Genomic DNA, 15,832 nt, shown 5'->3' with positions numbered 1-15,832 from the left:
TGTTCATTGTTAGTATTAGCTTTATTTAAAGTCAGTTCAGCAGGATAAATCTCTTTAGTGTACATACTGAAGTCGTCATTATTGGGAGCCAATATATCATCCAAATATCTAAAAGTGTTATTAGATTTTTGTATCAGATGTTGTTTCGATGGGTCTTTGTTGATTTTAGTCATAAATTGTAACTCATAACAATACAAAAACAGGTCCGCAATAAGTGGTGCACAGTTAGTCCCAATTGGAATTCCGATAACTTGACGATATACGGAATCTCCATAGCGAACAAAAATGTTATCTAGTAAAAAATCAAGGGCAGTTATAGTATCAAAGCAGGTCCATTTGACATAGTTCTTTTGTTTGTTGTTACTAAAAAATGACCTAAAAGAGTTTGAACATAATTACATATTCGCATTCTGACTTTTTAAATGCCCATTTAATTAGATTATGAGGCAAAGTGGTATATAGAGTAGAAAAATCAAAACGTTGAACAAATTCGAAATCACCAATATAAGCATGCAATTTATCAAGTACTTCCAACGAATTTTTGACACTCAAAAAGTACTTAATTCCACTATTTTCAAAGGCCTTATTTGAACAATTTATTACCAGGCTTTTGATTGTACCAAGTGTACTAGTAAGTAGAATAGACAGTTTAGTAGTGGAACAATGGCTTGAAGACGAAATAAGTCTATATTTGTAAGGTGTTTGGGCAGCTTTGGAAACCAGTACATAGTTTGAACTTTGTAAGTTGGAATTGCTTACATACACTTCATTTGAACTTTGCTGGTTAGTTGTCTCATTGGCTGTCATACCAGATCTTCTTATTAGTTCATCCCGCCTGCCAACCAACATGGCCGACATTGCTAAAAATAGAACATAGGGGGTAAAATGCAAGGTTTTGTCTAATATTTTGAAAACTGCTATAAATGGAGAAAATCTGCAAAAGGCAGAAATGCTCAAAATGATGAGATCTACCTATTGTCTATTATTTCAAAACTGTCAAACGACGATTTCTAGGAGTTATCGCCCTTAAATGAGGGAATTGTACCGAAATTTTTCGTTTTTGCCTAACAACTGCCTGATATCTGGAACACTAATAGATAGATAGAAACATAGAAGCAAAAATGATCAGCAATACAAGATCTACAAATAAGTTTGTAATCTTGAAATCGTCTGACGACCCTATTGGTGTTATTGCCCTTCGATAATGATTTTTACCATTTTTTTTTTTGCGTATTTGCCTGATATCTGAAAAACTTCGAAATCGTCAATTGACTCCTTGTAGGAGTTCTTGCTCTTTAATGTAGATTTTTACCAATATTTTACGTTTTTGCCTACTATCTCGAAAACTAAAAAAATATAGATAGAAACTTTAAATAGCAAATATGATCAGTGAGCCAAAATCTACAAATAAATAAAATGTTACCAAGCTTTTCTCATTACTTGGTGTCCTTCGTCGTCCGTAGTTGTCTTTTATCATCATTGGGGTATCTTGTTTAAAAATATGTGTCCGATGACCCCGCCTGCCAACCAAGATGTCCGACATGGCTAAAAATTGAACATAAGGGTAAAATGCAAGTTTTGTCTATTATTTTGAAAACTTATAAATAGAGGAAATCTGACAGTGGCAGAAATGTTCAGAATGTTGAGCTCTACCAATTGTCCATATACATCAAAAGTATCAGAAGACTACTTATAGGATTAATTGCCATCATATGACAAATTTTACCATTTTTGTTTGTTTTTGTCTATTATCTTGAAAACTATAATAGAGAGAAAGTTTTAAGTTGCAAAAATGATTAGCAAGACAAGTTCTACAAATAACTTTGTATGGTCAAAATCACCAGTCTACTCCTTATAGAGTTATTGCCCTTTGATGATTATCTTTACCAATTTTTTGCGTTTTTGCCTTATATCTTAAAATTATAATAAATAGATAAAAATTTAAATAAGCTACAATGATCAGCAAGACAATATCTACAATTCGGACAAATTTAGGAAATCGTCCGACGAATTCTTGTTGGAGTTATTGCCCTTTAATGACTTTTTTTCACCTTTTTTTTTGCGTTATTCCTTATATGATAAAAATAATAATAGATAAGTAGACACTTTAAATCACAAAAATGATCAGCAAGGCAAGATCTATTAAGTCAAATTTTGCCGATATAGTTGGTAAACTGTCACGCTTTATAGGAGTAAATGCACTTAATGAGGATTTTATGTATCCTCTTTTGTGTTTTGAGCAAAAACTAAAGATAGAGCGAAACTATACAGGTTAAATGATCAACAAAAAAGATTTTTGTCATGAATTCTATTCTCGTCTACAATGTTGGAGAGTGTTCATTGTTGAATATGCACATAGACCAAGCTGAGCGAAACAGGCTCTTTAGAGCCTCTAGTTTTTACTCTTTATAGGAGTGATGGCCTTAAATGATATTTTTTTTACTGTTTTTTTTTTTTTGTGTGTTTTGGGCATAAACTAAAGAAAATAGAGAAACTAAACAGAAAAAATGATCAGCAATACAAGATTAAAGAAAAAAGATTTGTTCATGAATTCTATTCTAGTCCACAATGTTGGTGAGAGTCCATTGTTGGAAGGTGCTCATAGACCTAGGGGAGCAACAGGTTCTTTAGACCCTCTAGTTTTTATATTTGCATATCTCGTATCCATGGAGATTATTTCGACCTGCCCTCTCAGTTATGGTCTACTGACTGAATATTTTGCATAATTTACATATGAAAGTATTGCTATTCTAATTTTAACATTTACATTTCACTAAACAACATACAGGGGAGACATGTGTCTGTAAGATCAGCAGTTTAATGGCTATTATCTTTAAAACTACAAAAAAAAAAAATGGCATAAGCAAGACGAGATCTACAAATAAGACAACATGGACTAACTCCTTTACCCATCATTTTTAGTGGTAACTATTGCAAATAAATATCTGTTTTATTGTGAAGATTTAAAGATGAAAATAAACGAAAAATGATAGAATTTTTACATACTTTACCAAAATGTAGTATATATCAGGGGCGGATTCAGCCATTTTTAAAGGGGGAGGGGGTTCCAACCATATGTCCCCATTCAAAAGCATTGATCGTCAAAAAAGGAGGGTTCCAACACCCGGACCCCCTGGATCCGGCACTGAATATTGTGATATGTTCATGATTATAAAAATGGTAGGTCAACAAGCTTTTTTTTAAGCTACAGGTTGTGAAAAGTGGCACATTTTGTATGGATTATGAAAGGAAAACATCATTATGTGAATGATGGGTAAACTAAATGATAGAATTGTGAAATAAAATATGAGAAGATAGGTCTGAGAAAATAGAATATCCAAAGAAAAAATGGGGTCAATGTACGTTTTTTCGTGCTATAACATACAGTAGAAAAATTTCAGGTATATTACTTAAGAAATTATACTATTTCTGAGATACCTCCCCTTAATACCATAATTAAGAAAAATTGAAATCAAGCAATATAATCTCATCTTTGTGGAAATATAATTTATTATAAGTTAAATTCACAAAAATGTGTTCATTTAAAAAAAAAAAAAACAATATTTGATAGCTTTTCTGCACCAAATTTTGCTGGCTTGAAAATCTACACCTATTGTGTTCTGCTATTTTACAATCCAAGATGGCGAAAGACACCCATACTACCTTAAAGAAAATCTGACGGTAAAAATGAAACAGCACCTACCTTGATAAATTTAGAAAAATCTATCCACCTTTTTTGGAGTTATTGCCCCTAAAATGTTAATGTATAACTTTCTTGCTTATCTTGACTATTGTTTTAAAATCTTTTTAGGAAAGTTAAAAGTGAAAAATGCAAAAAAAAAATATTCAGCATGGTAAGTTCTATCTACCTGAAAAATTATAGAAAAATCTGAATACCCCATATGAAGTTATTGACCCTGAAATGTAAGTTTTTACTCATTTTCATTTTTTTGCTGTATTACAGAATTTAGAAGCTAGGTTAAAAGTAATCATCGCATTAAAAAAAAAAACAGCACAACAAGATATATTAACCCTGAAAATTTTCGAATAATCTGTCCGCTATGATCAGTTTCACTAAAAAATCTTGCGAATAAAGTTGATTGCAAGCAGAGACATGTGTATATATGTCTCTGTTGCAAGTATACTTAATTGTTTATGACTAACGATCAACTTTATTCGTAAGATTTTTGTGAAACTGATAACTGATCTGCAATTTTGAAAACTATAGGAGCTAGGTTATGGTTAAAATCCCAAAATGATTAGCATGACAATATATATCTAATCTGCAAATTTGCCTATATGTTATAGAGTTACTGTCCAAAGAAATGCTGATTTTCTGCTGCTTTTTTTTTTCTTTTTTTCTTTGTGGTTTTAGTTGTTTTCTCCAAAACTATAGGGGCTAGCTTAAAGTGCTAAAATGATCAGAAAGAATAACTAGTATCTGCATATAAAAGTGCTCATTAGCAAACTGGCCATTTTTCAACAGGTGAGCGATACAGCTTGGAGTTTCCACTACCAAAATATGGACTAAGCCGTTTTTTAATCAGCTTCTCCATGAACATGGCTTTACAGAATTGCACCAAACTTATCAAGACAAACTTGTGCCCCTGCTATTTTAATTTATAATTTTTTAGTGTTTCATCAGTCACAATTATACTTGTTTTAATATTTGGAGACGGTAAGCGACAAATGTATTCCTTAAAATGCTGCACATTTTATATTTGCCTGAATCACAAGCAGCACTTGCAGATCTAGTATGTGCTCCAATCTATTTCTGTCCGAATATTTTAAATTATAAATCATTTTTCTCTAAATTATCTTGCATTTAAGTCACAGAAGTCATAACTAGTACATTGAACGATACCAATTTTAATGCAACAGATGTGCATTTCAACAATTAATGTTTTCAGTGATACTCTTAGGCCAAAAATTTCGAAAATCTATTGATCGGAGTTATTTTACCAGGATTAGGCATCATCTTCGGTAGCTATACATGCCAGGTCCACAGCATTTGGTAAATGCTTGTCCGACATGTCATACGACCTTGACTTCATTTCAGGCTTCAGTTATGTTTTCAGCATTGGGTATAATCCTCAGTTACTATGCATGACAATAATATTTGTTGTAAGCAGTACACACCCTATGGTATATAACCTGACCTTATAAATTATATTCATCAGTAACTATGAATGACAATGATACTTGTTGTAAGCAGTACATACCCCATGGTATATGACCTGACCTTGGGTATATTCTTCAGTTACTATTCATGGCAATAGTATATGTTATGAGCAGTACATATTCCATGGTAAATGACCTGACCTTCTTAGGTACATTCCTCAGTTAATATCCATGACGATAGTATATTTTTTTCATAATTTTTGTGAGTGCTACATACCCCATAGCATATGACCAGACCTGAGATATATTCCTCAGTTACTTTGCCTGACTATAGTATTTGTTGTGAGCACTTCATACCCCATGGCATATGACCTGACCTAAGGTATATTCCTCAGTTGCTATCCATGACTATAGTATTTGTTGTGAGTACTACATACCCCATGGCAAATGACCTGACCTAAGGTATATTCCTCAGTTGTTATCCATAACTATAGTATTTGTTTGCGAGTACTACATACCCCATGGCATATGACCTGACCTAAGGTATATTCCTCAGTTGCTATCCATGGCGATAGTATTTGTTGTGAGTACTACATACCCCATGGCATATGACCAGACCTGAGGTATATTCCTCAGTTGCTATCCATGACTATAGTATTTGTTGTGAGCACTACATACCCCATGGCATATGATCTGACCTTTGGTATATTTCTCAGTTACTATCCATGACGATAGTATTTGTTGTGAGCACTACATACTCTATGGCATATGACCTGACCTAAGGTATATTCCTCAGTTGCTATCCATAACTATAGTATTTGTTGTGAGCGCTACATACCCCATGACATATGACCTGACCTAAGGTATATTCCTCAGTTGCTATCCATGACGATAGTATTTGTTGTGAGTACTACATACCCCATGGCATATGGCCTGACCTTGGGTATATTCCTCAGTTGCTATCCATGACTATAGTATTTGTAGTGAGCACTACATACTCTATGGCATATGACCTGACCTAAGGTATATTCCTCAGTTGCTATCCATAACTATAGTATTTGTTGTGAGCGCTACATACCCCATGACATATGACCTGACCTAAGGTATATTCCTCAGTTGCTATCCATGACGATAGTATTTGTTGTGAGTACTACATACCCCATGGCATATGGCCTGACCTTGGGTATATTCCTCAGTTGCTATCCATGACTATAGTATTTGTAGTGAGCACTACATACCCCATGGCATATATGACCTGACCTTGGGTATAATTCCTCAGTTACTATCCATGACTATAGTATTTGTAGTGAGCACTACATACCCCATGGCATATGACCTGACCTTGGGTATATTCCTCAGTTGCTATCCATGGCGATAGTATTTGTTGTGAGCACTACATACCCCATAGCATATGACCAGACCTGAGGTATATTCCTCGGTTACTTTGCGTGACTATATTTTTTGTTGTGCGCACTACATACCCTATGGCATATGACCTGACCTAAGGCATATTCCTCAGTTGCTATCCATGACGATAGTATTTGTTGTGAGTACTACACACCCCATGGCATATGACCAGACCTGAGGTATATTCCTCAGTTACCATCCATGACTATATTATTTGTTGTGAGCACTACATACCCCATGGCATATGACCAGACCTGAGGTATATTCCTCAGTTACCATCCATGACTATATTATTTGTTGTGAGTACTACATACCCCATGGCATATGACCTAACCTTTGGTATATTCCTCAGTTACTATCCATGACTATAGTATTTGTAGTGAGCACTACATACCCTATTGCATATGACCTGACCCTAGTTATATTCCTCGTTTAGTATGCTCGACTATTTTATTTGTAGTGAGCACTTCACACCCCGTGGCATATGACCTGACCTTAGGTATATTCCTCAGTTACTATCCATGACGATAGTATTTGTTGTGAGCACTACATTCTCCATGGTATATGACTTGACCCTAGTTATATTCCTCTGTTGATATGCTTTACTATATATTATTTGTAGTGAGCACTATATACCCCATGGTATATAACCTGACCTGAGGTATATTCCTCAGTTACTTTGCGTGACTACATATCCCATGGCATATGGCTTGACCTTATCACGAGTGAGATGATATTATTACTAGGTAACTTTGCAAGCGAGAATGTAGGGTTTTACTTACTGAAACAGAAACACAAGACAACTAAAAAAAGAAAAAACCAAAAGACATCTTGCATTTTCAATTGACGTGTCATAGGGTTTTAACCTCATGTTCAAACCATAGTGATCTAGATAAAATAATCAGAATTGGGCCTGTTTTAGCAAATTTTATAAAATAAGATACTAGTAACACTATTCAATTTTTGGATATGCTAGTCTTATCTCATTTTCGTGCTCCAATGGACGAGGTTAAACCAATAGTCGTGTGGCTTTGATGTCATTTTTGCATGTTCATGTGGTCAGTATAAACTTACAGCATTTGTGTATGTTCTTAAGCAACTAAGCCACACAGATGGTAGTATTTGTTATACATATATTCAATTAACATGTTGGTCTGACATAATATAGTCTTGAAGTCGAAATAACTGATATAAAAAAGTATAAAATCTTTTATTTGTATCACATATTGCAAAAACAATATTTCTTAATGGAATGATCATTTACACAATTTGATTGGTTGCCATATAAATTTATTCTACTAATATCACTCGCAATTTTTGAAGAGTCGTGGAGTTCGTCATATTTTATAGTGGCCTCAAATCGTCCGTTACCTGGACTTGTCTGGACGATAAGCTGGTAATGTACAAACGAGTTAACTTTGTCGCCGAATGTCACTTTCCTGTTTATAACGTCATTCTTACTTTTCCTAAATCGAAGAATTTCATCATACGGTAAAATCTTCGAGGCACTAAGTACATTTTCTAGGGTCAATCGTGCACAATCTACATATGTTGATAAAATCTGATTTATTGATGTGACAATTCGCTCTCCGAAGTCGCGAATTTTTATGTCTTCAGGAGGTAGAGGTACATTTTTTGCACATGTACACCAATGCGGAAGAATTCCAATTTCAGAGCAGGTGCGCTCATCAGACACCTCTTGAAACAAACTTATTCCCCTTGAAGACGACTGCTCCCGCTGATCGGTTCCAAAGAATAAAACGTCCTGGAGTGTTTCATAGATATCAAATGGTGTTATTAAACGTCTTTCGTTGATGTGGAGACTTTGGCTAATTACTGGATATTTCTTTCGGAACCATTCTGGTAAAACTATAAACAGAAATGGAAGTCTTTCCTCTAATTTTCCAATATAAGTCTCCCTTAGTTTTCCGAATCGCATCCCGTGATCACTGTAAAATATTAGCAGTGTATTGTTAAGCATGTGTTGCTCATAAAGGGATTTCAGATAACTGAAATATGATTCGTCAGCCATGGCTGCACTTTCTGTAGAATCGTGGGTTAATCCAGTGATAAAAGCGAAAGCAAAATATGGATTCTTTTGCATAATAGAAGCAAATTGGAATGTATAATTCAAAATTACATCAGTTTCTAGTCTGTTGACAAGACAGTTATGTTCATTATACCAGAGTTGTTTGTCTTTAGTCATAGCTATGCTAAAATGACGGTTGAAATAGTCAGCTGGTGCTTTATGAAATCCAGCTTTAAGATAATCGAAAATGGCAATTTTTGGAGCATCTTCAGCATATAACGTTCGATATCCACGATCAGAAAACATTTTCCATATAAAGTTGTAACTATCAAATGAAATATCACTAAGTGATTCGTTCCATGGGACATCTTCTAAAAACTTTCCAAGCGTCATAGGAACAATATTGACAAATGTGTTGTCTGCTACTTTATTGTAACCCATCATGTCAAAAGCGTTTAGTCTGTTTGATAAAAAGGCATTTGTCTTTCGCATATATCTTTGAAAATTCAATCTAGAAATGGAATCAACACCAACCATTAAAACATTTAAAGTTTCCGAAACTTTCGCCCTATGTTTTTCGAAAGCTGTCGATTTTACTTTTTCAATATCATTCTTTCGGTAAATAAACTGGTGGTAATTGGTATATATTTTACCATTAGCTCTGTTATAGCATCGAACTCTTACAAATTCATATGGAACTTCAATATACGAATAGAACTTTTTACTGTAGTCGCCGTAGTCAAAATAATTGTGATGCTCCGCTTCAAATGGTCTTATGATTGGTTGATATCGGCAATGTTTGAAGGTATCTTTATGACGTGATTGGTGAATTGCTGTCCAGTTAACTCGCAAAATAGTCCCATCTTCGTAAGTGTATGGAAGAAATTTGTTACAAGAAATTTTCTTTCCAGGCTTCAAAAATTGAACAATTGAAATATCAAATGGTGAAAATAATGGAATTTTACAAGTTGGAGTGTCTACAAGAAAGACAGGTCGTGAGTTCAACTTGGTTGATGGATTTTCTTCATGGTAATTTTTGTGTGGATACGGCGACACATTTGCGTGGTAGAGGTTGTACAGGAATAGAACACAACAGCATAGACATAGGATTTTTAAATACTGTTTTCTTCTCATCGTCTGCTTAAGCAATCTAAAATAAAACAACGAATGGTATCTTTATCTTTAATTGACGGCATTCCGTTAGTACAAATATGTTACGTGTTTTTTTTCAATTTATACAATTACAATTTTCTTCGTGCAATATGACATTTCTATGAAGGCAAAGTTTGTTTGAATGTATTAAACAGCGTAAAAAGCTTTTGATGTAATCGTCAATATATGTATATAGATTAAACTTAGCATGAATGATTATAATCATTACTCTCAAAGAACCAGAATGGAGTTGAAGATGGTCGCCAAGCAGTATTAAAGAAACCTCTTCTAACTGATCAGAAACTACTACTACTAGGGGGTTTTAACGACCTTGGGTACACATGTAGTAAAGGTCGTTAAAAACCCCTCTAGTGATTAGAAACGAATTTGATCTAAAACATCTTCAGATCAGGAGCATATAAACTAAAAGACCCCACCCCACACCTACCCCCACCAACACCCTCACTCTGAACCATCAAAACCCTTTTTTTTAACTGTAAATGTAATATTTGATATATCTTTCTTGTTTGCCCTCCTTGTCTTACTCTCTTTTTCAAACGCTGATAAAATATTTGTTTTGATTAGTTTTTTTTCACAGTTAAGATTCAATCTCTTCAGAACTATTTGTTACACTGTATAAACTCCATTTGAAATTAATGATATTTAAGATTTTAAGAAAAATAAAATGCTCCGCAGGGCGCAGCTTGATACGACCGCAGAGGTCGAACCCTGAACAGTTGGGGGAAGTATGGACACAACATTCAAGCTTGATACAGCTTTGGATTTGGATTGTGATTAAATATTTGACACAGCATAGGTTTCTAACACAGATTGAATGTGGTCTAAGAACTTAAAAATTTTAAATTGGACATTCACCTATTATGGTCCAATATCCAAAATCTAAATACATGGTTAGATTCAGCATATCAAAGAACCCCAAGAATTCAATTTTTGATGAAATCAAACAAAGTTTAATTTTGGACCCTTTTGACCTCAATGTGGACAAAGTTGATAACGGGGCCCAAAAATCAAAAATCTAAATACATGGTTAGATTCAGCATATCAAACCCCATATATTCAATTTTTGTTGAAATCAAACAAAGTTTAATTTTGGACCCCGATTTGGACCAACTTGAAAACTGGGCCCATAATCAAAAATCTAAATACATGTTTAGATTCAGCATATCAAAGAACCCTAAGAATTCAATTTTTGTTAAAATCAAACTAAGTTTAATTTTGGACCCTTTGGACCTTAATGTAGACCAATTTGAAAACGGAACCAAAAATTAAGAATCTAAATACACGGTTAGATTCGGCATATCAAAGAACCCCAATAATTCAATTTTTGATGAAATCAAACAAAGTTTAATTTTGGACCCTTTTGACCTCAATGTGGACAAAGTTGATAACGGGGCCCAAAAATCAAAAATCTAAATACATGGTTAGATTCAGCATATCAAAGAACCCCATATATTCAATTTTTGTTGAAATCAAACAAAGTTTAATTTTGGACCCCGATTTGGACCAACTTGAAAACTGGGCCCATAATCAAAAATCTAAATACATGTTTAGATTCAGCATATCAAAGAACCCTAAGAATTCAATTTTTGTTAAAATCAAACTAAGTTTAATTTTGGACCCTTTGGACCTTAATGTAGACCAATTTGAAAACGGAACCAAAATTTAAGAATCTAAATACACAGTTAGATTCGGCATATCAAAGAACCCCAATAATTCAATTTTTGATGAAATCAAACAAAGTTTAATTTTGGACCCTTTGGACCTCAATGTGGAGCAATTTAAAAACAGGGCCCAAAATCCAAAAACTAAATACACGGTTAGATTCAGCATATTAAAGAACCCCATGAAATCAAGAATAAAACCCCATTGAAATTGGTCAAGAAATAAGCAATTTATAGGAAGTATCTTCTTTTGCACAATCCTGTGCTATTAAATATTTCTTGCTATTGCGCAATACTGTACAATTGACAATTTCTTGCTATTGCGCAATACTGTACAATTGACAATTTCTTGCTATTGCGCAATATTGTGCTATTGGATATTTCTTGCTATTGCGCAATACTGTGCAATTGAAGATTTCTTGCTATTGCGCAATACTGTGCAATTGAAGATTTCTTGCTATTGTGCAATACTGTGCAATTGAAAATTTCTTGCTATTGCACAATACTTATTATATAATAATTTACACATCCTGTTTGGTGTGTATCTCCTACCATATCATTATTATTTGATTTTAAATATAAATCAGAAATAACCAACTTAAAATGGAAAATTTTAAAAGAAACAAAAAAGGAAAAAAAGAAAAAAAAGGAAAAAAAAATAAATCCCCCCCCAAAATTTTTTGAACCCCCATTATGATTCATTACCCCCAAACTCAATCCCAGCCTTCCCTTTGTGGTATGGTACCTTGCAGTACAATTTCAGAGAGATCCATACACTTGAACACAAGTTATTGTCTGGAAACTAGAAAAAAATGTGTTTTTTGGCCCCTTTTTGGCCCCAAATTCCTAAACGTTTAGGGCAATTACCCCCAAACTCAAACCCAGCTTTCCCTTTGTGATATGGAACCTTGTAGTACAATTTCAGAAAGATCCATAAACTTACACACAAGTTATTGTCATGAAACTAGAAAAATGCTTGTTTTTTGCCCCTTTTTTGGCCCCTAATTCCTAAAATTTGGAGGCAATTACCCCCAAAATCAATCCCAGCATTCCTTTAGTGATATGGAACCTTGTGGTACAATGTCAGAGAGATCCATACACTAACACACAAGTTATGTCTGGAAGTTACAAAAATGCTTATTTTTGGTCCCTTTTTGGCCCCTAATTCCTTTACTGTTATTACCATAACCCCCAAAATCAATCCCAACCTTCCTTTTGTGGTATTGAACCTTGTGGTATAATTTCATAAAGATCCATTCACTTAAACTAAAGTTAGAGTGCGAAAACCAATGTGTCTTCGGACGACGCCGGACGACGACGACGACGACGACGACGACGACGACGACGCCGGACGACGACGACGACGCCGGACGACGACGACGCCAACGTCATACCAATATACGACCACAAAAATTTTTTTGCGGTCGTATAAAAATATGTTGGGTATAGGTATATGTCAATGCAGGCAACAGTGAAATTAACAAAACAAGAATCAACAAGCATTCTGAGATTATTGCATGGCAATACATAGTCCCCTACCAGTTGAAAATTCATTGTACTGGAACAAAATGCAATTGATCTATAACTTGTCATGGTGTAAACTATATAACAAATATCAAGTCAATATCTTCAAGCATGACGAAAAAAAGTGTGGAAAACTGATTTGCCGGACTGACGGATGGACAGACAGAAAGACAGACAGATAGACAGACGGACAGAGTGCAAACTTCGTCGGTAGGGGACTAAAAAGACACACATATTAAGCTCAACAATAGTCTTGAACAGCAATATATATCAGTGTCTTTACAACATGTTAAAATCTAAGTCGCGATGAGTCTTTAAATGGTGTGAATGCAAATAACAGACAGTCTCAAATCCTAAAATCTTACTTCAGTACCCCCGAATCGAAAAAGACATTAAAGATATAAGACAAACACATACGATTCGGAAGTTCTCGGTTTAGAAAAAGGACATAACTATTCATCATAAAATAAGAAAGAATAAGATAAGAAAGTAATGCAAAAAATGATAACAAATAATAAAAAAAATGATTAGAATTATAATTCATATAAAAAAAACTATTTTGATCATATTTAATATATCTTTTATTGACATGGTTAGTATGGAATTCTATTGGAGACTTTATTTTCTCTTGGCTGTTTGGTCAAATTCCGTCGTTAAATAACCGAAATCAATCTGTTTAACTCTAAAAACTCTTTGAAAAATTGAGATTAAATGGTTATTATTATCGATTAAAAAAGAAAGAACTCCAAGGACCTCTCATAGAATGTAGTTAGTTCGGACCAGAAGTCGCACGAATGGCATAAAGTATTTAAGAATCATTGACATTTTCATTAAAAGTCCATTAGTTTATGAGATCCAATTGGTTAACCTTCCAACATATTTAGTAATAACGACAATGATAATATTTTGCTAATCATACCCATAAAATATAATCAATCGGTCAGACGAAAGAACAAACGGGTTACTTAGCACGAAAAAGGGGTCTTAAGCAATCAAAACAATAGCTGAAAAGGACATTTCCTGATGAAAAAAATGAAGGAGAAAGGTAAAACCACATAACAAAAGTCAAAAAGTAAAAAAGACCAACCGGATAGTCGTCAAAACACTACATAGAAAATAAAAATTGAGCAACACGAATCCCACAAAAACTGTGTGCGTCCTCAGAAGCCCTTGGAACACAATACATTGAAATGCGTTTCCGTTCGACTTGTGGTACCTTTCATGCTTCTTTTACATGTAAAAATCAAATGATATGTCGCATATTTTATGTTTTTAAACAAAATACCAATTTACGCCAAATTTTTTGCCATAGTTGAATGTAAACTGAATTAAAATTAATGGTAAGGAGAACTTGTTATCAGTAATTAAGTCGGGAATATCGTTTTCATACAATCAAAATAAATGTACAGTCTACTTAAGACTATTAGTAAACCATACCCAATTAACACTGATGATATGCACAACAGCGATACCAGATTAATTATGATAAATAAAAACAAATAAACAATAGCGTTCCAATCAATAGTATCATGTCCCCCGTCTTACAGTAACGTAACAGTGTGATAGTTAAGGGTTACCAAACGATTTTGACAAGTAGCCATCTGACTAGAAGCCATATCTTGTCATAAACTAGACAAAAATTACATTATAAAAAAACATACTTTCATTTTCTTGGAAATCTAATATAAACTATATCGATACATTTATGCATATTTATATACGTTGTGTGAATATAAAACAAAATCACACGAATAATTGATACTAATTCTATAAAAAAGACTTTAAAGTTAAAATATGAGTTAGTACAATTTAAGTAGAATCAAGCATTGGTAAGTGTATATTTGTGGTATGTAAAGTTGTAATGTCAGATTTATCATTTTAGACAAGCAGGAATTTCCTATCTATTTTGATTTTAGAGTAAAAAGATAAAAGATAGTGATTTATAAGTATGACTAAAACTTTCTATTCAATACACAACGCACGCTCTTATTTCTATGACATATATGCAGTAAGTTTAACACATGGCGGTTTGTAATCTTTAACTAAATTTTATAAATTATATCGGATAACAAAAGAACGGAAAATAAGGTTTTGACATTGCTGACTCTTTAAACTGTAACAATCAAAAATACGAGAAAAATTGTTTTGATTATTTTACCAAATCAAGTTGAACAACGGTTAAAAGCATTGCACGAACTTTGAACATTCTGTAAACGGCTTAAATCAAGCATACACGAATTCTTTGTAACATTTATAAAACATTTTCTGAAGTATGCATTTCGTCACGTCACGTCACGTCTTCTACGGATGACTAATGTCTGTACACGTGGAATAGAAAAAAATTATAAAAAATGACTTAAATAAAAATCAGATCCAAAATATTAAAAACAAATGTTCTTGATGACAAGAAAAATGTAAAAAAAAAAAAAGAAAAGAAATTTGTAGTTACGTTATTTTATACTCTTAAAATAAACTATTAAAGAGACGGGATATTGGTATACAAATTTGTGTAGAACAATATAAGAAAATCTGCTTGCTTAAGAGTTCCAAAACAACCACTGTATCAAATGTGTGAAACAAACAGTAAAACCTGGTATTAAATATTTGAAATTAACACTTACCTTGTTGTAAACAAGAATCAACACAGTCGCCATTGATTTGATTACACAGTTGCAGTAACTAGATACAAGCGTCTTATCTCAGCTGGTAAACTCGTATCACCGGTATCATCTCGTTACCATGGGAATCATTTTCTTTAATGTCGGTTTTTCGGGATTTTTTTTATATAGATTTTCTATTGATCATAAAAACAATCTTATGTAAAGTAAATAAATAAACAAAAGTTAATGCATATTTTGTTTACATGGTTCATTCAATCTAATTATTACAATGTTTTGCTTTCACTATAAATGTGCCT

General features: G+C 33.5%; 1 protein-coding gene across 1 annotated transcript; it reads right to left on the bottom strand.

Moving 5' to 3' along the window:
* Nucleotides 1-7,719: 7,719 nt before the first annotated feature.
* On the bottom strand, nucleotides 7,720-15,613 carry LOC127731134 (uncharacterized). Its single transcript, XM_052240064.1, has 2 exons — nucleotides 15,537-15,613; nucleotides 7,720-9,707 (listed from the first exon to the last, which is right to left on the bottom strand). Exon 2 carries the CDS (start codon nucleotides 9,689-9,691, stop codon nucleotides 7,748-7,750), a length of 1,944 nt encoding a protein of 647 aa, XP_052096024.1. The 5' UTR covers nucleotides 9,692-9,707; nucleotides 15,537-15,613; the 3' UTR covers nucleotides 7,720-7,747.
* Between the last annotated feature and the right edge of the window lie 219 nt (nucleotides 15,614-15,832).

Source organism: Mytilus californianus, unplaced genomic scaffold (assembly GCF_021869535.1).
Source record: "Mytilus californianus isolate M0D057914Y unplaced genomic scaffold, xbMytCali1.0.p SCAF_1, whole genome shotgun sequence".
In the NCBI taxonomy this organism is placed as follows: Eukaryota; Metazoa; Mollusca; class Bivalvia; order Mytilida; family Mytilidae; genus Mytilus; species Mytilus californianus.
Note: the sequence above shows the minus strand (reverse complement) of the source record. Positions and strands in the feature narration are given on the sequence as shown.

Excerpts from the sequence above, each read along its gene's own strand:
- LOC127731134 (XM_052240064.1), bottom strand. The coding sequence starts at position 9,691 with ATGAGAAGAAAACAGTATTTAAAAATCCTATGTCTATGCTGTTGTGTT.